At 44.6% G+C, this 24048-nt stretch overlaps 1 protein-coding gene across 1 annotated transcript in view; it reads right to left on the bottom strand.

The window, feature by feature from the left end:
* The window catches only part of SLC41A3 (solute carrier family 41 member 3), a 205900-nt gene extending 200223 nt beyond the window's left edge, over window positions 1-5677 (bottom strand). The window contains exons 1-2 of the mRNA XM_056860143.1: window positions 5612-5677; window positions 1014-1328 (exon numbers count right to left, since the gene is read on the bottom strand). Coding sequence (XP_056716121.1) covers window positions 1014-1304 — 291 coding nt within the window. The 5' untranslated portion in view covers window positions 1305-1328; window positions 5612-5677. The remainder of the gene's footprint in view (window positions 1-1013; window positions 1329-5611) is intronic.
* Between the last annotated feature and the right edge of the window lie 18371 nt (window positions 5678-24048).

Genomic DNA, 24048 nt, shown 5'->3' with positions numbered 1-24048 from the left:
CAAACGCATTTTCATACACTTCTGAATATCTAATATATCTACCTGTTAGTTATTGGGCACTCAGAGAACAGGCCTAACTCACTGTCAATGGCTTAATGGTCTGAAAGGAGCCTACATTCAAAATCCAGCAACTGCTTATTAATAGATACTACAACATGCAACCATATATGGGATTCCTAACAGCACAGTGTGTCCTTTATTATCTAGCACCATAAAATGAGTTAAGAACACAATGTCAACCTGAATTAGGTTCCATTAGATTAGAGGGCCTTTCTAACTGATCTCCTTAATCCTGAAGAGCAACACAAGATTTATGCCAGTGAGAAATAGCACCAGCTCAGTGAAAGTTGTCAGGATAGGGAAAAAGGCTTTCAGTGTCAGACTATCAGATACATAAAGAACAGCATGACCTGGCTGGTTGAATAAATCAAACAGTGTGCAAGGGGGGGAAGGACTGCAATAAGGCTGAAAAAGTAACCTATTAGAAGGAACATATGCCAGTGTTTGTTTGTTTGTATTGAAAAGTCTAGGGGGGAAAGAAGTCTGGAAAAATACACACAGAATCACACATAACATGCATCCTCAAAGAATTTAACAATGAAGAGATCTTGTAGATACCACTGAGTAATTATTAGGGTTGCCAACCTCCAGGTGGGGGTCTGGAGATCTCCTGGGAGTCCAACGGGTCTCCAGGTTAATGATCAATTCTCCTGGAGAAAGTGGCTGCTTTGGAGGCTAGATTCTACGGCACTGTACCTCACTGAGGTCCTTCCCCTCCCCAAACCTCACCCTTCCCAGACTCCACCCCCAAAACCTCCAGGAATTTCCCAACTCAGAGCTGGCAACCCTAGTTATAGCTAATCAGATAAGAGGGAAGTCTCTGGCCAAAACGAGACGAGGTCCTGTTTATCTACCTTAGCCTGTGGATGCCCAAAAGGGAAAGCTAGCAGAGCTTATTCTGTAATACCCGAACACACATGGAGCAAAAACACAGAGCTTTCTGTTCTTCCTACCTGAACATAATCCAAGACCATGCCCGCAAGGACCATGCCTACGCCAGCCAGCAGGTAAGGCAGGAGCACCTGTAGGCCAATGGAAAGGGCAGACTCCTCCTGAGGCTTTGCCATGGGCACTTTTGCCTCAGCCAGCTGCTTTGGAGGCAGGAGCAAAGGGCCATCCTCTGTTCCCTGGGTGCCAAGTTTGCTTTCTTTATGTTTACTCTTGGTCTTTGTTTTGTGCCTGGACCTCTCTCCATTTCTAGACCGGCCTTCCTTCCTCCGCTGCCGAGTTTCTTCACCTTTCATGTTGGCTTTCCTAGTTCAGGAGTCCTTTTAGGTAAAGGTGAGGTGAGAAATACCAGAGACAGAGAGAGAGAAAGGAGAAATAAGGTGAAATATTCCACATTGCCATTAAAAAGAATAGCATTTTTGGCATGCTCTCTTTTTCTTTGTGCGTGCATCCAAGAGGTGTCTTATTTTACTTTTCCTGACTCCTGGAGTGATTCCCATAGGTTATTCACACACCTGGCTCCTAAGTAATCCTCAGAAAACAAAATGTCTCAGCGCCCTGCTGAATCATATCTATAGTCCATCTAGTCTAGCTTCCTTTTTCACACCATGGCCACCCACCAGGAGAGAACCAGCACAGTTAGAATGCTGGACTAGGATCTAGGAAATTAGGTTCAAATATCAACGCTGCCAAGAAGCTTGCTGGACAGCTCTGGGCCAGTCATTCACTCTCATCCTAACCTTACCCACAGGGTTGTGGTGCAGTGCGGATACAATGGAAGAAGGAAGAACAATGTTGTAAGCAGCTTTGGGACCCCATTCAGGAGGAAAAAAGTAGTTTATGAATATCTAAAAAAGAAACTAGTTCCTCTGGGGAGCCAACAAACAGAGCATAATGGTAATTGATGTTGCCCAGTAAAAGAGGTATTCAGAGACTTACAGCACAACCTAAAGAGAATTACTCCAATCTAAGACCACCTCTTGTGGCAGCCATTTTGTGATTGCACCCACTACCCTGTTCCAGAAATTTCAGAGGCACCATCAGGCTCAATAAAGTTGGGGACCCCTGCACTACAACAGTGGACAACTTAATTACTCACTGAGTAAAGTACTTCCTTTTGTTGTTCCTGAATCTATTGCTCATCAACTTCACTGGGTGCCTCTGAGTTTTACTCTATGTGAGAAGAAAAAATTATCTCTATCCACTTCCTCTATCCCTTGCATAATTTTATAAATCTCTTTTATGGCACCGGCTACAATCAAATGTTCCTCCAGTCTGTTCGTTACCCAAAAAAATCCTGATTTATTTCAGATTTACACATTTCCTCCCCCTTCCCCTCACCAATGTACAGCTGGGAATGAAAACCTTCTGGTTTAGGAACTCTTCAATTTATCCACAATGAGAAGTCTAAACTGGGTGAGTTTAATCAAGCACAGCTGAACTGGGACTCTAAACCAGGGTTTTACCATAATTTAGAATCCCGTTTATTTAATATGTTTATATATTACTCCCCCAAAATTAGATCAGAAGTTTGTAGTTAAGAAACCACAGTTTGTTCAAACACCTCAAGAGACATCATCTCTAACTGCAGATAGATAAGGGTTGCCAACCTTCAGGTGATTAGCAAAACAAGAAAAGAGCACCTCCGTGCTAATACCGTCAGGTTTGGAAACTGGCACGGGAAGAAATCAGTACAATAATAAAAATGTGTATATTGTGTTTCAAAACATTTCAACAAGTACAATGGACTACAACAAGAGACAATAAACGATATATACAAAATATACAAAACGTGTTTGATGCAGTCTATGAATAGTACAGTCTATAAATAGTAGAATCTTCTTAGTACATAGAAAAGTATTTTAAAAAGTCCATTAGGTACATGTATAAATGATCACAACATCTTCATTAAGCATGATGGGTGGGGGACGGCCGTTTCATGCTTAGCTGCTGCCTACACTTGGGAGTATCCTACGGGAACTGGTGAACTGACTTCATGATGATATATAGAATTTAATTAAGCTTGGATACTTGATTGAAAATGGGGCTGAATAAATTTTCTTGAAACGGCCGTCCCCCACCCATCATGCTTAATGAAGATTTTGTGATCATTTATACATGTACCTGATGGACTTTTTAAAATACTTTTCTATATACTAAGAAGATTCTACTATTTATAGACTGTACTATTCATAGACTGCATCAAACACGTTTTGTATATTTGTATATATCGTTTATTGTCACTTGTTGTAGTCCATTGTACTTGTTGAAATGTTTTGAAACACAATATACACATTTTGTATTATTGTACTGATTTCTTCCCGTGCCAGTTTCCAAACCTTCAGGTTATAGCTGGAGATCTCCCACTATTACAACTGATCTCCAGGCGACAGAGATCAGTTCACCTGGAGAAAACACAACATTGAAGTCCCTCCCCAAATCCTGCCCCTCTTCAGGCTCCACCTCCAAAATCTCCAGATATTTCCCAACCTAGAACAGGCAACCAACCGTAGTTTTTCAACAGGTGAAGAGGAAAAGGGAGGAAGGTCATGTCAAAGAAAACACAGTGCTTGTTCTCCTAATGGCCAACTCAAATATCCATGATGTCTATAATGCAATAATTGTTACAGTTAAGCAGACTTTATTCGGATCATTGCCCAGATGGGAGACTACCTGTGCTTGACAGGAGCTGCTCTTAGCCTCCCAAATAGTGGCTTATTGTGTAATGATTAAATAAAACTTGTAACCCACAAGTATCCAACAACACCGGTCCACAGATTGCATTCATAACTGACTCCCTTGAATGTCCCAGAAGGGTAGCCTCTTACTGCTAAACAGAAACATAGTCTGTGGTACCCCAAAGGGTAATACATTCATTATGGCATAACATTTTTGTAGACTACAGCCCACTTCATCAATGAAAGTGTATAGGCTTTATTCCTGCATAAGGTTTTCTGAGTAACAGAAAACACTTCATCAGATGCATGATGAAGATGCAAAATCAGTTAGATTAGTCTTTTGATTGGATCGTGTTTTAAACTGGCTTCTGTGACATCACCCCCCTTTCTATTGCAAATATAAATACATCAGTCTAATGGATGTACACTTCATGAATCTGATGAAGTCCAACTCCTGAAAGCTTACGCTGAAATAAATTCTAGTAGTCTGGAACTACTGGACTCCTGTTTCATTTTGTTTGAATAGGTTGATACTTTCACACAACTTAATGTGGGAGACATACAGCCCAGCATAAAAACCTAAGACAACCTTACCAGATGTTGGTGTAGTTGGTAATATATACAACCTATTACATGCCTGGTCTGTTTTATATTGCCTATATATGTAAATATAAGACCCCCATGGCACAGAGTGGTAAGCTGCAGTACTGCAGTCCAAGCTCTGCTCACGACCTGAGTTCGATCCCGACGGAAGTTGGTTTCAGGTAGCCGGCTCAAGGTTGACTCAGCCTTCCATCCTTCCGAGGTCGGTCAAATGAGTACCCAGCTTGCTGGGGGTAAAGGGAAGATGACTGGGGAAGGCACTGGCAAACCACCCCGTAAACAAAGTCTGCCTAGGAAACGTCGGGATGTGATGTCGCCCCATGGGTCAGGAATGACCCGGTGCTTTGCACAAGGGCCCTTGACCTTTTTTTATATGTAAATACATTTGTAATGTGTTTTACATGTGATTCAAATAGACCACTGAGGAAGGCCACATAGGCCAAAACGAGTTTGGCTTGTGGTGACAGACACCAACCTGAGGAAATGCCATCGTGCTATTTTAACGGTTTTTAAATAACTTGAATCTTGATATGGCGCTTCTAACCAATTACATATTTCCATTATTTCCATTGTCTTCATCCCACCCAACCTTGGGTCCCCCAACTTTCATTGAGTTGACTGCACACAGACCCACAACGGGATCAGTAAGCCCAGTACTAACAAAACAAGATCGTGCGGTTTACTAACGATCTGGGTAGCAAAACCAGGGATGTACTAAAACGAATGTCAAGTCAGCCCATTGGAAGCAATGGGAGAGGCAGCCCAGCCCATTGAAGATAATGATGCAAGTCAACCGGCACTCTCTTCTCCCATTATCTTCAATGGGCTGTGCAGCCTCTCCCATTGCTTCCAATGGGCTGACTTGTCATTCGTTTTAGTACATCCCGCAAAACCACGTGTGTGTGTGTGTGTGTGTGTGTGTGTGTGTGTATGTAAAGTGTTGTCAAGTCACAGCCGACTTATGGTGACCCCTTTTGGGGGGTTTTCAAGGCAAGAGACTAAGAGAGGTGGTTTGCCAGTGCCTTTCTCTGCACAGCAGCCCTGGTCTTCCTTGGTGGTCTCCCTTCCAAATACCAACCAGGGCTGACCCTGCTTGGCTTCTGAGATCCGACGAGATCAGGCTCGCCTGGGCCATCCAGGTCAGGGCAGCAAAACCACATGGGTTACATGAACTGCCAGAACAACGGGGGAAGAGGCGGCCAACCTGGCGAGGGGCAAGCGAGAGCAAAAACGCCGCCTCATCGTCAGGGCTGCAACGCCCGTCATTCATGCGCAGCCCTCGACCGCGCCCCTCCCGCACCCGATCCTCCCGCGGCACTTACCCAGAGCCTTTGTCCTCCCCTGCCAGGGCTTTATCGCCCCCTTGCGCCGAGGGAGGGCATGGCGCGGGCAAGGGAGAGGGCGGAGGGGGGGGGGCTTCCCGGGCGCTGCTCGCCAGCCGGCCCCTCGCCGCCCGAGAGCAGCTCGGGGTTGCGACGCGGCAAAGGAAGCCGCGCGAGAAGGAGAAGGAAGGGGGTGGGAGTGAGGAGGGGTCGGCCCAAAGAGCCCGGCGGGCGCGAGAGGAGGGAGCCGCCCCTTTTGCTTTTTTTTTTATTTTCGGGCAAAAAAGAGCTTGCCTAGCTTTGGCCTGGTTGCTTGCGGAGGGGTTCGAGAGAGCGACGCTCCCACCCAGCCCAAATAATGCGCTTTCGGTGCAAACGGTCGTTTGCGAAGTGGACTTTGCCAGGTCACACGCTGTGGCCACTGATGCGTGGGAGGCTCCGCCTTGGATTTGCTGCTCGTGTGATGCCCTGATATAAGGGCTGGTTTAGAACACTGTGGACTCATGCGCACGCGTATGGAAGCTTTGGGGAAGTTGGCATCCGGGAGCCATGAACCAACAAATCATGCTCTCTGTGCTTGGTACGGCCTTTCACCAGTAGGGAGCTCTGAATTACCTTCATCTTTAGTAGTCAAAAAGGGCCAGAGTCCAGTAGCACCTTAAAGACTAACAAAAATATTTTCTGGTAGGGTAGGAGCTTTCGTGAGCCACAAGATCTGAAGAAGTGAGCTGTGGCTCACGAAAGCTCCTACCCTACCAGAAAATATTTTTGTTAGTCTTTAAGGTGCTACTGGACTCTGGCCCTTTTTGACTACTGCAAACAGACTAACACAGCTACCCACTGTGAATTATCTTCATCTTTAGGTATGTGGTTTCTAGTTACTAAAGTCACAAGACCTAGCACTGGCTTAGAGACAGCCTGCGGCCAATATCTATGGCTATGCTAATTAGAGTGAAGTAGACACTTAATGTGCATTGGTGCTTTTGTGTAGCAATCTGCTTGTCAGCAGCCATGGGCCCGCCCCATGCGAATGCATAAGTGATACTGACTTTCCTTTGTTTCTCGGGTGAGTAACTCTGCAACTTATTTGTGGGTTATTTCACCCCCTGGTCTGTGTTTGGCTAAATAAAGAACCTTTCCTCTTTTTAACCTCCTCCTAGTTGTCTTCACTGGACTCTATAAGACAACCAGGGCACTTCACTCTAGAGGAACGTTTTCCTCATCCAAATTCTTAAAACTCAAAAATAAGCCCGTGTAGAGTTTTGAGAATTTGGATGGGAAAAATGTGCATGCATAGAGCAGCAAATCCAAGGCAAAACCTTCCATGCATAATACACTATTACTTGGGCGGTGTGAAAGTGCCCCAGGTCGCTGCCTTCCTTGCAGTCTCGTGTGTGTGTGTAGATCCCGATGGCTAGCCAGATTAGTCTGTAGCAGGAGAAAAGCGCAAGAGTCCAGTAGCACCTTATAGAATCATAGAGTTGGAAGGGACCACCAGGGTCGTCTAGTCCAACCCCCTGCACAATGCAGGAAATTCCAGACTGCCTAACCCCCACCCACCCCCCACACACATCCGGTGACCCATACTTCATGTCCAGAAGATGGCCAAGATGTCCTCTCTCTCATGATCTGCCTAAGGCAGGGGTCGGCAAACTCATTAGTCAAAAGAGCCAAATATCAACAGTACGACTGAGATTTGAGAGCCAAATTTCTTAAACTATATAGGTAGGTACACTGTTTATTAACTTAATAAACTTTAATTAAAGTTTTCAGTTTTAATTAAACTATAGGTACACTGAATAAAACTTGATATCATACTTAATAGTGATCTTATTTATTGATCAAAATTAAATTGTAAGTCCCTGCCATTTCCCCCTCCCCATCCAGAGTCCTCATCTGGAGGCCTGGTCTACAGCCATAAAAGCCTATTGGTAGACCTGGCCTCCAGCTGAGTCCCATTGGGAGGCCAGGTCTACCCATTGGCTTTCTTGGCAGTAGACCTGGCCTCCAGAGGCCCATAGAAGCCAATTGGTAGACCTGGCCTCTGAAGGGGGACTTTTCCCCCTCCTCGGAGTCCAGGTCTACCGCCAAGAAAGCCAGTGGGTAGACATGGCCTCCCAATGGGACTCAGCCGGAGGCCAGGTCTACCAAAGGAAGCCCGCCCCGCCCAACAGCTGATAGGCGGGGGGGCCAGGAACCGCTGAGCCGCCCAGCAATCGTGCGGCTAGAGGGGACGGGAGGCTTTAGCCTCCCAACCATTGAGGGCAAGGGAAAGGGGGACCCGGCCATTCTCCACGACGGGTGTGGGGGAGAGACAGCGCGCCCGCTCACCCACTCTCAGGCGCGCCAGCTCCGCAGCCTGGCTGCTGGCGCAAGCGGGCGCAAGAGCAGGGGCTCTGAACCATGTTCGGAGAGCCGCACTCAACGGGCCAAAGAGCCGCATGCGGCTCTGGAGCCGCAGTTTTGAGACCCCTGGCCTAAGGTCATAGAATCAGCATTGCTGACAAATGGCCATCTAGCCCCTGCTTAAAAACCTCCGGGGAAGGAGAGTTTACCACCTCCCGAGGAAGCCTGTTCCACTGAGGAACCGCTGTAACTCTTTTGATTTAAAGACTAACAAAATTTCTGGGAGGGTATGAGCTTTCGTGAGCCAGAGCTCACTTCTTCAGATACAGCTAGCTAGTTTCCTTCTAGACCTTAGGAAGAATTTTCTAGCAGTTACAGCGGTTCCTCAGTGGAACAGGCTTCCTCGGGAGGTGGTAAGCTCTCCTTCCCTGGAGGTTTTTAAGCAGAGGCTAGAGGCTAGATAGCCATCTGTCAGGAATGCTGATTCTATGTCCTTAGGCAGATCATGAGCGGGAGGGCATCTTGCCCATCTTCTGGGCATGGAGTATGGGTCACTGGGTGTGTGTGTGTGTGGGGGAGGTAGTTTGGAATGTCCTGCATTGTGCAAAGGGTTGGACTAGATGACTCTAGTGGTCCCTTCCAATTCTATGATTCTATGTCACAGGTACTATCCCATACCAGCCTACAACAGTAGCACAAATACTTGCACAGTGCTGCAAATGACAATGGACATGTGGTAATCCCATTTTTCCAGTGGCTCGATTGAATGGGAATGGATTGAATGGGAAATGACCAAAATTATTTTCTCCAAACTCTTCAGTGAGTCTATGGCTGCACATCTAGGCATCTGGCCATTGAACAGCATTGGCCCTCAAACACTTGCCTAAATATGTTATTTCCAACCGTTCTGGGCAAACACATTGTGTTTGTGTGTGTCTGTTAAATTGACCAGTACACATTTGGGAGCTATATTTATGAGATCTTGAAATATTGCCAGCCAGCATGAATAGTCTGCTAAATAAATAGTCTGCCAAATATATAATGTATTGTTTGTAACGTAACTGTAAGATCTGGAAAAATCCTGACTACAGCATTGGTTTGTAGTCCTCCTTTGTTGAGCTTGTGTACAGATTTTGAAACAACAGCCTATTTTTTTCACATTTACTTTGTTGGGGTTTTTGGCTTAAACTTGGAGGAAGGAATTGCCAAATAAATCCTGTGCAGTAACTCTTGTGGGATTAATACATTTCACAGTAATAGAGGTAAATGCCATCTCTTCTGAATTGTTGGTATTATGTTCCATTTGTGCTAGTCTGGGCTTTATAGGCTTTTTTATAAAGAACGTGTATCAAGAGAAAAGCCAGGAAGGCTCTGTGTATTTTTGTAAAAATTTATTTGACAACACACTTCCATTTTATTAATAACTTATATTTTCATTTTGCAATTTGGTTTTACTAAGCTATTATAAATTCTGGGTATGTATCCTGGTCCATTTTTTCTATATTTCCTGTTTCTCCTGTGTAATTGCCTGTAGATCTTCCCCTTTATGCTATGGGGTGGGGAACCTTTTTTCCGCCAAGGGCCATTTGGATATTTATAACATCATTCACAGGCCATACAAAATTATCAACTGAAAAATTAGCCAAGCAAGCCTCAAGCAGGCAGCTACCCCCTGATGACTTTCCCCTGCGCGGGCAAGCTGGTAGACATCCAACCAGTGGCACACTCGCCCACCTGGTGGCACAGGATGGTTTGCTGCACCAGCCGGGCGTAGCCGTCCAGCCACATGCCAAAGTTGCTCCTGCTCCACAAGGTCGTGGCCAGATTCTACAGCCGGCTCTTGCTACCTCCGCTTGCAAGGATGAAATGAGGAGACACTGGCTAAGAACTCGCCCCCTCCCCCCGCATTCTGGCCCTGCCCCCTTTAACCCCTCCATTCTCGCCACTTCCGCCCCCAGCCCTCTTGTAGTAGAGGGAATACGTTTCTCCACGGCCCGGGTGGGAAAGGGTTAACACAGTTTCTTGGGCAGTCCTAGCAGCTCCATAGCTAATGACTCTTATGCAAGGGGGGAAAGGGTTCCTTTTCTCAGCAAAACAAATTCACATCCGCCTTGAATAGAGGCTATTCCTGTTCGTGGGTGGGGGCGGATTGCCAGTCTTAGATCCTTCTGAGCTACAGATCTGCCAGGACCCACGAAGGGCCAGACCAAATGACTTTGCGGGCCTTAAACGGCCCCCTGATGTTCCCCACCCCTGTGCTATGGGATTACACCAGGCTCCATCTTGGCTCTTGTGCTGTTTACTGTGTACATTGTCAATGAGGGACGTCAGTCAGGGAAGTAAAGTGTCACTAGTATGTTGATAATTATCTTTATGTCCTTTTCATCCAATCCAGGTGAGGCTGTGGACATTCTGAGTAGGGGCCTAAAATTGGCAATGAGCTGAATTCTGTGTGCGTGTGTGTGTATGAGGATAAAATTAAATGAGATAAGACCGAAGTACTGATGCCAATGTTTGTTGACCATTGATTGGATATGTGGCCTGTTCTAAATCAGGAGTGTACTCCTTTTAAAGGATCAAGTTCATATACTGGGGATGCTACAGCTAGCCCTGCAAATGGACATTTCCCGGAATCTGAAGCAACTTTAGCCAAATTGCCCTTCCCAGCAGGATCTAGCCACGTTCTTCAACATCTAGGTTAGACTATTGCATAGTCTATGAAAACTGTTTGAAACTAAAACAGGACAGAATACAGATGGGTTGGCAGTATATCTAGGGTTGCCAGGTCCCTCTTTGCCACCGTTGGGAGGTTTTGGGGGTGGAGCTTGAGGAGGGCGGGGTTTGGGGAGGGGAGGGACTTCCATGCCATAGAGTCCAATTGCCAAAGCTGCCATTTTCTCCAGGTGAACTGATCACCATCGGCTGGTGATCAGTTGTAATAGCAGGAGGTCTCCAGATAGTACCTGGAGGTTGGCAACCCTAAATATATCTCAAAAGTTGGAACTATTTAAAAAGGAAAGCACGAGGAACCAGGAAAAGCAGCATGGTTTGAAACCGAAACAGAAATTCGCATAAGATTCATAAATACTTGTAAATACTGCTTAAAACCTCTGTCACTGCATCGCTTTACACCGAGGTGGGTGATCGGTAGGGAAAAGGGTTAAAATGAAGATGTGGAAGTGCCCATAGTGCCATCTCTTGTGAGTTTGTACAATGGAGGGCAAACAAAGGCTAATGGTTGCCATTGATTTGGCTCAGTTACTGCTCGCTGATCATCAGCAGGGAGCCATTTGTTCAGTGACTTGTTTGGATGTCTCTAAGCGAATCTGGATGCATCCAGTCTGTAAAATTACACTATTTCTTGTACTATTAAACCATCTCACTACTGGTACTCCCACCTGTGGCTGCTGCTTATTTATTAAAAGGGACATAGTAATTTTAAAAAAATATTAATTCATTGGTTCTTGTAGGTTATCCGGGCTGTGTGACCGTGGTCTTGGTATTTTCTTTCCTGACGTTTCACCAGCAGCTGTGGCAGGCATCTTCAGAGGAGTAACACTGAAGGACAGTGTCTCTCAGTGTCAAGTGTGTAGGAAGAGTAATATATAGTCAGAAAGGGGTTGGGTTGAGCTGAATCATTGTCCTGCAAAAAGTATCAAAGGTAATGTGCTAATCATTGTCCTGTAAGTATCAAGATAATGTGCTAATGAGGGTGTGGTATGTTAAAATGGAACCATTGTATCCTGAAGTGATCTGCTAATGTGTGAAATCCAAAGCTAATCTGCATGGCTATTGTTGACTGTAGTCTTTGTTAGTCTGGAGGTTTTCAGGACAGGAAGCCAAGCTTTATTCATTCTTAAACTCTCTTCTTTTCTGTTAAAGTTGTGCTTGTGTTTATGAATTTCAATGGCTTCTCTGTGCAATCTGACAAAATAGTTGGTAGAATTGTCCAGTCTTTCAGTGTCTTGGAATAAGACCCTGTGTCCTGTTTGTGTCAGTCCATGTTCAGCCACTGCTGATTTCTCAGGTTGGCCAAGTCTGCAGTTTCTTTCATGTTCTTTTATCCTTGTTTGTATGCTGCGTTTTGTGGTCCCGATGTAAACTTGTCCACAACTGCAAGGTATACGATATACTCCTGCAGAGGTGAGGGAGTCTCTTTTGTCTTTTGCTGATCGTAGCAGCTGTTGTATTTTCTTGGTGGGTTTAAACACCGTTTGTAGGTTATGTTTTTTCAAATGTTTCTCCATCCTAGACTGGAAAGAAAATACCAAGACCACGGTCACACAGCCCGGATAACCTACAAGAACCAATGAACTCTGACCGTGAAAGCCTTCGACAATATAATATTAATTCAATTTATGGGTTTGTTTTTTTTTTACTTGAGGCGTACTGTTTAGTGCCTCTGTGCACCTTTGTGACTGCCCATGAAGTCACCTAATCTTGCAGTCAGTTCTTGTGATCACTTCTCAAATGGATACTGGTGACTGGGCAATACAATAGGCAAAACAATCTATTTAATGTTGGCCATTTAAAGATGCATCCAAGCATCCAGGTGCACAGAAGAATGGACAGCAAGCTTTACACAAGTTGGTCCATTTACAATGCAATCTGAAGGAGAGTTACACTGTTAATGACCTGAGGGTCCATGACCTTGAGGGAGATATTGCCTCTTGTCCAGTAAATGAGATGATTCAGTTCTTGGACTGGGCAAAGAGCATCCACGAGCTGCGACAACCAGGTGACTATTGCACAGATGCAAAGTTGCTTGGCAAGGTGCCATGCTTGAGACCACCATTACCCGGAAACGTCAAGGCGACCTGATCAGGAGCTTGCCTTGTGCATAAGAAGAAAGTGGATGAACACTGGATATCAGAAAGAAGAGGAAGAGGGGACACAGCGCAGACAGCCCTTCTGATGGTCCACTGTCCAGTTACGGATAGATATGTGACATAAAGCGAAAACGCATGGTCGCTTCATCCTTCTTTAATCCCTGTTTCAGCCAGGATTCAGCCAGGATCGAATGCATGCATTTCACCTAATGTTCGTTCGACCCTGACTAAAACAGGGATTAAATGAGGATAAAGCGACCATGTGTTTTCGCCCATAGTTGTTGCACAATTGAAACTGCTTGGGTTCATTTCAGTGGTTTTCACGTGTGTGCGTGTGTGTTAAGTGCCATCAAGTCGCTTCCGACTCATGGCAACCCTATGAATCAATGTCCTCCAGAACGTCCTATCCTTAACTGCTTTGTTCAGATCCTGCAAACTGAGGGTTGTGGCTTCCTTTATAGAGTCAACCCATCTCTTGTTGGGTCTTCCTCTTTTCCTGCTTCCCTCAACTTTTCCTAGCATGATTGTCTTTTCCAGTGACTCTTGTCTTCTCATAATGTGACCAAAGTACGACAGCTTGTGTCAACTGGCTTAATCCTTACTATAAAGAAATATGACTCAAGCATTCATCAAACTAGACAGATTGCTGATCTGCGGATTTTTTTGCCTGTAACTCAGGAGGGTATGCATTACAGCAGAATTGGGTGTTAGCTTTTTAGGTGAATAGACCTGCACACTGGTAACAAGCTGAAGTCGACTTCACAACTGCCTGGAATTGGGGGGGGGGGAAATGTCTCATCCTCTAATAGAGGCTTAATATATGGAATCGGGCAGCTAACGCTTTTCATGGCTTGGAAGTAATTAACATTCCACGAAGCCTTTATTAAAAGGACAGGCCATTTTTCTCCAGGCATGTTGGCAACACTAGGCTGACACTTAAATTCCTCTGAAGCCTTAACTGCGTGGAAGGTAGCAGCTAAAGCAGCCAGTGCCAACATAGTACCCACTGTGCCTTTTGGTCATTCTGACCCCTGCGAGGGTGGATTCTGCTGCTGTCAGCTCACAGCCTTGTTCTGTCACTGAGGCTGCTCCAGTGGACTAGCCTTCCAGAGACAATGAGAAGATTTACATCTCTCTTGCCTCTTTGACTCTCACTTGCTTTGTGGGTATCTTTAATTTTGAGGCTTACCCCCCCCTTGGGTGTTTTTAATTTTGTTGTTCTTAGAATTATTTTGGTACTGTTTTTATTGTTCTGAAAGCCTTCCGACAGAATCACCCTTGCAGCTGCACTGAGAAAGTGATGTGTGAGTCACTTTGACCATGTGGGCAGATGCTGCTTTCCAGTGGCAGCACATTTTGTTTCTGGCGTCCACTGCCTCGTTTCAGGTCGGAATGTATAATCCATCCCATAGACCTCCTGCTCCTGTGCTACTCTATTCAATTCAGCCCTTAAATCAGCTCCCTCTGTTGAACTAGGGAAGTTCCATGTGCTTCATGGAAAGTGGGGAAGGGCCGTAGCTCAGTGGTAGAGCATCTGCTTGGCATGCAGAAAGGTCCCAGGTTCAATCCCTGGCATCTCCAGTTAAAGGGATTAGGAAAGTAGGTGGTGTGAAAGACCTCTACCTGAGATCCTGGAGAGCCGCTGCTGGTCTGAACAGACAATACTGACTTTGATGTATCAAGGGTCTGATTCAATATAAGGCAGCTTCACGTGTTCATGTGTTCAGTGCCTGAATGAAGACGAATATGTGCAAAGGGACCTTATTCCATAGCAGGAGCATCTATGTAGTGCCTCTCTTCCTCATCATCACATCCCCCTACATTCCTGACGTATTTACATATTTCCTATTCTGCTCCAGGTCCAATAAATATGCATTAAACTTAACCCATGCTAATCTGAACAAACAAAAATGTGCATAGATGTTTTTTAACATCCGTTGGCATTAAACAGAATCTCATATTCCCTTGATGCAGAAGATGATTGGTCTTCTCAAGTTCATGAACCCCACCTCTAAATCTGAACTACACTTTATGCAATTGGTAGAATTTCTTTTCCATCTAAGCCAGAAAGTTTGGAAAACTCAAAGTCAAATGTATACTTAATCAGAATACACATATGTCCCCATTTCCCATCAATCATAACACTTAGTAGCTGTATTATTTCTATTTCTTGCAATCCTAACAAAGCCCACTGTCTGCTCAAAATATGAGAAGAGATTTATAGCTTAAGTGTAAAATATAGAGTGTGCTGGAAAATATTCTGCCAGATTCCACTCTGGAGGATGTTCTGAAGAGGACCTACGTAACAGATATTTTAAACTCGATTTCTATTGTATTTATTAAAACATTTATATCTTGCCTTTCCTTATGGTTCAAGGTCGCTTACAATAATAGTTAAAAACATTTTCAGTTAAAACAAAAAATAAAATAGCAAATCTCTCCCCCCACCCCCCCAAAAATTATAGGATTCTGCTGTAGTTGTCCTCGAGAAAAAAACCTAAAGCTGTCATCTGAGTGAATGGGAGACTATAATTAGAAACAGGAGGAACATGATATAATTTCTACAACAAAATTAGATCCTCAACAAATTAGATACTAACGGAATTGTGTTATCACTTTTGGTTTGAAAGGGCATCTTATCTCATTGCTCATGCTCACTGGTACTGTTTAAATACTATTCACAACATCGAAGCATAAAAAAAGCCATGCACATGCGACATTATTTGGAATCATGCTTTGTACGTTCTTTCTGCTTTTCAGGATTTAAAACCATTACCTCAAGGTCACAGCCAGAGTAATTTCCCTTTCTAGAGAAGTCCGATTCAGGAAGCAGAGTTTTTAGGTGGAAACCTTAACGGCCGGACAGTTCTTTACATGGTCCTGGAAGATTTGGGCTTGAAATGAACTGCTGCAAAACAGCTGCAAGGTTTTGCAAGTGACAGTAACTCAACCCTGCAGCTGCTGTGCCCTGGAGTTGTGCATCTTTTTGGGGTGTCATTTCTAAACCAGCCAGGCTTAAGTTTCAGCTCACTTGGCATAACTGAGCATCTTCACTCCCTCAGAAGAGGTGCTTCCCCACTGAGTGGTCTGTCGCAAGAAGCATTCTTTTTTTCCATCAGAGGAATTACCCCCCCCCCATTTTTTCCCTTGGAGTCAAGACGACAGTGCAGGGGCAGCAGTAGAGGGGAGAATAGTAAAAATCACCACCACTTCTTAAGAAAATTTAAATGCCTGTTGGTTTTCCTAACATGGATCGATACAGGCCAGTATCTATAGTGCTCACCTTGCTTATGCATTTTATCCTCTGTCTTGTGTGGTGGTCTTCCCCCTTTTCAGACCCAGAACCATCCACTAGCGCCTGGTGGCAGCATGAGACCCACTGCGTTGCAAGTAGGGTTGCCAGGTCCCTCTTCGCCACTGGTGGGAGGTTTTGGGGGCGGAGCCTGAGGAGGGTGGGGTTTGCAGAGGGGAGGGACTTCAATGCCATAGAGTCCAATTGCCAAAGCAGACATTTTCTCCAGGTGATCTCTATTGGCTGGAGAGCAGTTGTAATAGCAGGAGATCTCTAGCTAGTACCTGGAGGTTGGCAACCCTAGTTGCAAGGATGGGGCAGAATGCCACATGGATGGTATCACAGGAAGAAGGAGGAGCCAGAGTCTCTGAACCTGCCTCTTCTCCTCTCCACTGCTGAGTGACCTTTTCTCTCTGCCTTGATGCTCCTCTCAGGGTGCGTGCAAGGAGAGTGCAGGAGGTGTGGCATCCTTGCTCTGTATGGGCTGGATCCAGACATAAATTCCCTGCCAACGAAAGGGGTGGAGTAATTTCTACCAATTCCCTGTTCCTACTGTAGACCCCCCTGGTTTGCCTCCCATGATGTTCCTGAGGGTCCTTGTATCTCAGGGGCAGCATTTTAGGGTGATTAGTGGGCTGCAGTGGGGAGGGGGACGTTTTGTTCCACTGACCGAAATGCCTTGCATGAGTGGAAAATTTAGTTTGGATCCAACCCTGTACATGTGTACTAGTATCAAGTCCTTCCAAAAAGCAGAAAAAAAGGTGGATCTGTCAGACACATGAGGTTCCCAATCCATGGGCTAAAGATCTAGTGTATGTCTAGTATGTATGCAGGACTATAACTTTCTTAGTCAAGCTCTTACATGTAATGCAGCAAGCTCATGCCTAAAAGTGTAGTTTGTTTCTGAGATACCCCAATAATGTTTGCTTTACTGATTAAGAAATCTGTTCTTTCAGAGCATGACTCAATAGAAATATATGTATTATGCTGGTATGTATTACTGTCACATTGACAAATGGGTATGCAAAATGTTCCAAATGTGCATTCGCTTCATAACATTTTACTTGGTTACTTTATTTTGTAAAATAAAGAAAAGAATGGTACTATAATCCATCAGCTGGAGCAGTTGTGTTTCATTCAAAGCCAATTATTACTTTGCATCTCATCATCAATACAGGTACCTAGAATAAATGCATATTGTCACATCTGAAAGGATGTGCATGAATAAAATTGGATGTGTGTTCAGTCAATTTCCAAGTGTTTTGCAGAGATGCATGCCAAATTTTATGTGTTGTGACAATTGCCATGTGTTTCATGGGGTTATTGGCTGAATTCTATTACAGATATTCTAAAATCCTTAGGAAGCTAACTTTGAAGCTTACACTTTCTTAACTTTGCTTACCTGGAGCCCACCTTCAGCGCCTTCTGTTTTCTCGTTGTGAAGGGAAGAGCCTAGAGCCTAGCCTATGGCATTAGCTGCCAAGGGCCCACCACACTACAGAGACTGCCGCCCACGTGCTCAGTTGTTTCTAATATACCTCTGTGTTGAATAAGGTTGCCAGCTCCGGGTTGGGAAGTAACTGGAGATTTTGGGGGCGGAGCCAGAGGAGGAGGGATTTCAATGGGTATAATGCCAAAGAGTCCAGTTGCCAAGGCGGCCACTTTATCCAGGGGAACTGATCTCTGTCGCCTAGAGATCAGTTGTAATAGCGGGAGATCTCCAGCCAACACCTGGAGATTGGCAGCCCTAGTGTTGAATCTTTATTGTTGTATGCCACTTGAAGTGTCTATGATGAAGTATAAATAACCAACCAAGGAAGAGGGGGTTCCAAGGAAATTAAATAATTAGTGAAATTACCAATGTTGCTTGATGTCCTACTTTCTAGCCCCTGAGGGAGGGACCACAGGAAATAACAGGACTGCCTCACTGACCCCTTTACCACTGTCAATGATAAGGGTGCGTTGCATTTTTCTGTTCTAATTATTGGGCTGAAAATAGTGCTCTTAAGGGTTTAAAAATAATCCTCCCAATCCTCTAGTTATGAAAATATTCATCGTTGTTCCCCAGTCTGCTGCTGCTTTTTTGCCTTTTTTAAATTTTAATTCCTTCTATTTTCTTGTTCCTGATTTAGTCACAAGGATGATCCCACCCAATTTGGGGATGACATGAGGAATAGGAAGACTTCATAATACTACATATCTAATCAGATGTATGAGGTTACATCTTCATGGCCAAACAGCACGAATTAAGAATGAGAGCAGTGCTTTTCAGATCAGTCAGTAAGGATGAGTCCAGCCAACTGGGCACCCAGGGTGGAAAAAGATATTACACCAGCACAACAATCTCATTTAGTTACATGATGACATCACTGTGGAAGGACTAATCCAAGTAAGGAAGAGGGGGAAATAGAAGGAAACAAAATCACTGAAGGGGGGTGGAGCTTTTGATGCTTTTATAATGATCCTAAAATACAATTTACCTCATTGCTAGTCAGCAATCATAGGTGAGATGGGTGTCACCCCTGTATACATGACCTCTCCACATGTTGACTGAACTTTCAGAGAAGGTGAGCAGCTCTTCATAAGAACATAAGAAAGGCCATGCTGAATCAGACCCAGGCCCATCAAGTCCAGCAGTCTGTTCACACAGTGGCCAACCAGGGGCCTCTAGGAAGCCACAAACAAGACGAGTGCAGCAGCACCATCCTGCCTGCGTTCCAAAGCACCTAATATAACAGGCATGCTCCTCTGATCCTGGAGCGAACAGATGAGCATGCCTATTATATTAGGTGCTGTTTGTGTGGCTGCTGGCTCATGAGCACAGCAACTACTCATGAAGGAAGTCTCCACATGTATTCTCTCTCCACTTGATGAGTCACGTTGGGAAAATAGCATCCCTGATCACAGGGAGGAAGCATACCTGTGGACACTTCCTCTGCGCATTCACACAATGCAGATGGCCCAGTGAATGTGCAGTGGCAGGGGGCAGGGTCAGCACACTCGAGCATGCTCTCCCTCTTTATGCATTCAGTCATATGTATAGGACTAGCATGTGTCTAGAATGATTCTCATGTTCAGGTGTGGCTGTAGGACAAGCATCCAGTCCCACACCCAGGCTAACAAAACTGGCAGTCACTGTTCCAGGTGTTTGTGGCTTTTCATACTAAACTGGAGCCACACATATCCACGTTCCTCTCCACCTTCTCCTGTAGATGGCTTCCCTTACTGGAAACTTATTAGGGCCAAACGACAAGTTACATTTTTTGGCGAGTTGGGTTGGCATTCTGTGGACCCAACTTGCTTTCCCAGCAGACAAACAGAAGCTGTGAGGAAAGGCATGTCTAAATGCCCCAGGAGCCTAATTCTGATCAGAATTGTGGCATGGGGGGGGGGGGGAGAAGACTAAATAGCCCCTGCAGAGAGTTGCATAACTTTGGAGCTCTGCAAAGTATTCCGAGCACATGCAACTCCAAAGTTATGTGAGTAACTTCCTGCTGGGGTTGTTTCGGCTTAGGGAAACAGCATGGATGAGAAGGCAGGAGCTCCTCCTCCCTCTACCCTACAGTTCTGAGCAGAAGTGGGCCTCTGAGGAGTTTAAAAATACCTTTCGCCACAGCTGCTGTGTGACTGCAGGGAAAGCAAGCAGAGTCCGAGGAACCCCATTTCAACTCAGCAAAGAATGTAACCTGTGGTTTGTCAAACAGCTGTCCCAATTCTGGAAGCCCTGGCCATACTGCTGCCACTTGTGGGGAGGGGAGTTATTCATGACTCCCAGCTTTCACAGATTGGCCTGACAAGGGGAGCACAGCTGCTTAGAATATGTTGGTGTGTGTAAACAGAGTATGGTACCATTAAGCAGTTCAATGTGTTGCTTTATTCTCTTTTTAAATTTTTTTTAGTAGTGTTGCCCCTTGAAGAGCTCTACAATAAGGGACATATTGTGTGACCATAGGAAAGACAGGTCAGAACATTACCAGTACTTTGTTACCCTATATAGCACCTTTGTAATGTATTAGATGTTACTCTGTCAATTGCTCATCGACTCCTTGTTCTCAGCATTATGGGAAGCTGGCATTTTCTGTAAAGGAGAAAAACCAACTGCCCAAGGCCCCCCAAGCTCTGGTTGTTTTTTTTCTGCGTGTAATATCGTGTAAAGGATCTCACTGCATGAACTGGAAGGACTCCAAGGGGCAGCAGATTCCAGTTTGTACTGGCAGGTCATGTTATGGAATCAGGTGTCTTACTCTAGAAAACATATCAATTTCAAAGGCATTTTCCCATCAGCTGTTTCTCTGAGACTTTCAGGGACAAGCCATCTTGCACCCATCAAGCTCCAAACAATATTGAAAACAATGTTTTCTTACACAAACAGGATTCTTGCAAAACTTTGGAAATTAGTAGAATTGCTGAGGCATGAAGATGACAAATGAAGGAGACCCCTATTCACTGGGGTGATTGTGTAGCTTAAGTTGATTTATGCTTTCTGCTACACCAATCAAGAATGACAGTACAGCGACCATTTGGTTTAGTTTTTAAAACATGTGGACGCTATAATACATGAAAGCTAAAGCACATGGAAATGATTTTAGATCATGTGAACTTGATTTAGGGAAAAAATTGTGGATATTTTCCACATAATTGCTAGGAAATGTACACTGCATTTTTTTAAAAAAAATTATTGGACAGCACACCTCAGCATGGCAAACAGATTGGGAACCCTCTTCTTACTCCTTGCTGATCATCTGTGGGGAATGGATGAACTCCTCAGGGGTGGGATAGTCTGTCAACACTTTAGATAAGTTACAGAACACTGGGACAAAGATGGCTGACTGGCAAAAGCACCATCGAGCCCGCTTTCCAGCACTCAAGGGCCCAATGGGACACAATCTTTGTGACTAAAAGGAAGAGTATGCCATTCAAAGCCATCCTCTTCTGGCTCAATTACATTTCCTCCGAACACTTCATGCTGGCTGTAGCACTTCATTGTTTCACTTGTTCATTTTAATTCTTGTTCCATTAATTTAAATGGGAAACATGCAATTAGGCTGATTTCTTTATTTTCCCACCATTTGGGATAGAACATTCAGAGATTGTTCCATTCTCTGAAAGGATCCTCCCTGCCAAATCTCCAGATTTAAGTATCCACAGATGGGGCCATGTTGAAACAAAGGCTTGAAGACTAGCAATACAACTGTGGTTGCCTAACAATGGCCACTGAGGGCATTCCTTTCTTAAAGCTACAGGTGTTGCTTCTATTATTTTGGAGGGCTTTAACACTCCAATGGTGTGTTTGTCTGTTTGAGATTTCAGATTTTCCTGCAAAGCTGGAACTTTTCTCAGGTTTGTAGAAAGATGTCTATTTTGTTCATGGCTTCAGTCTCCAGATTTAAGTATCCACAGATGGGGCCATGTTGAGAATGACATATATTGATATGATCTATAGACAGATATATAAATAAACAGAGAAAGCCCTAACCAAAGCAGTATCAGTTGGTAGAGGCAGTGTAGAAGATGGACCAGTCAGGAAAACTCATCTGTTGCTAGATTTGCTTGGCTGTGATAACTGGAATAATTCCTGTCAATTTCCCCCCCCCCCCAACTCTGTCTCCCCCCCTCCTGCTCAGTCTGAGTTATGTTTTCAATCTCTAAATCTGACAGCCAGACACTAGATTAATAAATATTAACAAACATCATTAGTTCTATTGGTTATTGTTACAACAACAACAATAATGAATGGCACATTTTGTTTCTTGATTTATAATCAAATGTGCATCCCTTGCTGGCTGATTACTAGGTCGTATCTACAAATCATGTGTGAAGCCAACTGCATCTTAAGCATTTGTGTGCTTCTCTCCCAAGTCCTGCATTTGTGTGTGTGTGTGTGTAAAGTGCAGTCAAGTCACAGCTGACCTACGGGCGGCCCTGTAGGGTTTTCAGGGCAAGAGATGAACAGAGATGGTTTGCCATTGCCTGCCTCTGCGTAGTGACCCTGGTATTCCTTGGTGGTCTCCCATCCAAATACTGACTAGGCCTGACCCTGCTTAGCTTCTGAGATCTGATTAAATCTGGCCAGTTTGCACCATCCAGGTCAGGGCTCAGTGCCCCATGGACCAGGTTATAAAGAATAAAGGATTTGCTGTAGAACTTTGTCAATGCCATGCCTCCCCCTTTGTCAAGACACAAGATTTCTGGTTAATCTTTAAAATGCAGGCTATGTGTTGCAATGCTGAAGACGCAGAGTGTGTAGAACAAGCAAGACAACCATCTTCATTCTTGTCTTGGGAAGGTGAATTTTTAAAAAGTAGATGGACTTCTGTAGGTAAGGCTTTGGTAACAAGCTAGAATGATGCCTCCCTGCTCAATGAAGACACACAGTGAAATAAAAAGAGGAATCTGGGAACAGCTCATGCTTACCATGAGAGATGTCCATGTCCCCCTAGAGAAGTCCTCCTCTTTGCACTCTATACAATCAGTATTTGCCTAAAGTCTTCTTAAACCTCCCAAGAAGGCAAGGCCTGATGTTCTGAAACTCAGATTTCTATCATATGAATGACCTTCCTTTATGAGTACCATAAATCTTGTTTAATGCCACAACACATACGAAATATACGCATAAGGCGCCAGGTTACGTCAGTGGCGGTTATTGTCTTCACTAATGTTTAACCAACATAAATAAATAGATGTAGGGAGAGTGGCCGTCCGACAGTAGATGGCAGCAAAAGAGTGTGAAATCTAGTCCCAAAGTAAGCCTAACAAATTGAGTGGGAAATCTGCATGTACAAGATAGATTCCGAACCTTTGCCTTATGCAAGAGCAGTGCAAAATCCTCATGCAGGGCTCTTATCGACTCAGCGATGTTTGCTCCTAGCTGATTGTGGCTCAGGCCTCTGACACTTGCCCAGTAGCCAGGCTTCTTGATTTGTCCTGCACTGGTCCAGGTCCGTCATATATATGAATCTAATGCTTTCATATAGAGGCAGTATCTTTGCTGGGATAGACTGACCAGAGCTATCTATGTGTATGAATATGTAACACCTTCGTTATCCCAAGGAGCCCAGGGTAGCTTATACAGTTCTTTCTTTCCTGCTTTGCCCTCTCAACAACCCTGCAAGGTAGGTTAGACTAAGAGTGTGACTAACTCTGGGAGTAGGGTTGCCAAACTCCAGGTACTGGCTGGAGGTCTCCTGCTATTACATCTGATCTCCAGCCGACAGAGATCAGTTCACCTAGAAAAAAATGGCCGCTTTGGCAATTGGACTCTATGGCACTGAAGTCCCTCCCAGCGCTGGATCTATGGATTTATGAACTATTCACATCTTTGTCTAGTGGTGTTGCAATGAGACACATGGGCTTTTGTGCTGCTAATGCTATGGTTATGTGTTTGGTATTGTATTTACTGGATTGTTTATTATGTGTTAGGCATTATACTCATAGGATTGCTTGTGGTTTTGTATCATGTGTTTATAGATATAATTAAGTTTGTTGATTTATACTGCAGTACATTTGTATATTGAGCCTCCGTGCTGCCTTTTTTGTAAGTAACCTCCAGGTACTATCTGGAGATCAGCTGTTACAACTGATCTCTAGCCGATAGAGATCACTTTGCCTGGAGAAAAAGGCTGCTTTGGCAATTGTACTCTATGGCATTGAAGACCCTCCCCTCCCCAAACCCCGCCCTCCTCAGGGTCCACCCCGAAACCTCCCGCCAGTGGCGAAGAGGGACCTGGCAACCCTAGCTGTAGTGGCCCTAATAATGCTGAAAAATTCAGCATTATTCGGGATCTACTTCTCAGCTCCCTTAAATCGCTGCAATTGTTTCAGGATAAAAAACCCCCGGAAAATACCGATAAGGTATTTTCAGGGGATTTTCTGGATCAGCTACGCCAAAGGCACACCCCTATTCATAACTACTGATAAAGTTAAAATTACCTTGGGATTGTGGGATTGTATACGATCGGGGCCAATATTTT

The sequence above is a fragment of the Euleptes europaea genome, chromosome 1 (genome assembly GCF_029931775.1).
Source record: "Euleptes europaea isolate rEulEur1 chromosome 1, rEulEur1.hap1, whole genome shotgun sequence".
Taxonomy (NCBI): domain Eukaryota; kingdom Metazoa; phylum Chordata; class Lepidosauria; order Squamata; family Sphaerodactylidae; genus Euleptes; species Euleptes europaea.
Note: the sequence above shows the minus strand (reverse complement) of the source record. Positions and strands in the feature narration are given on the sequence as shown.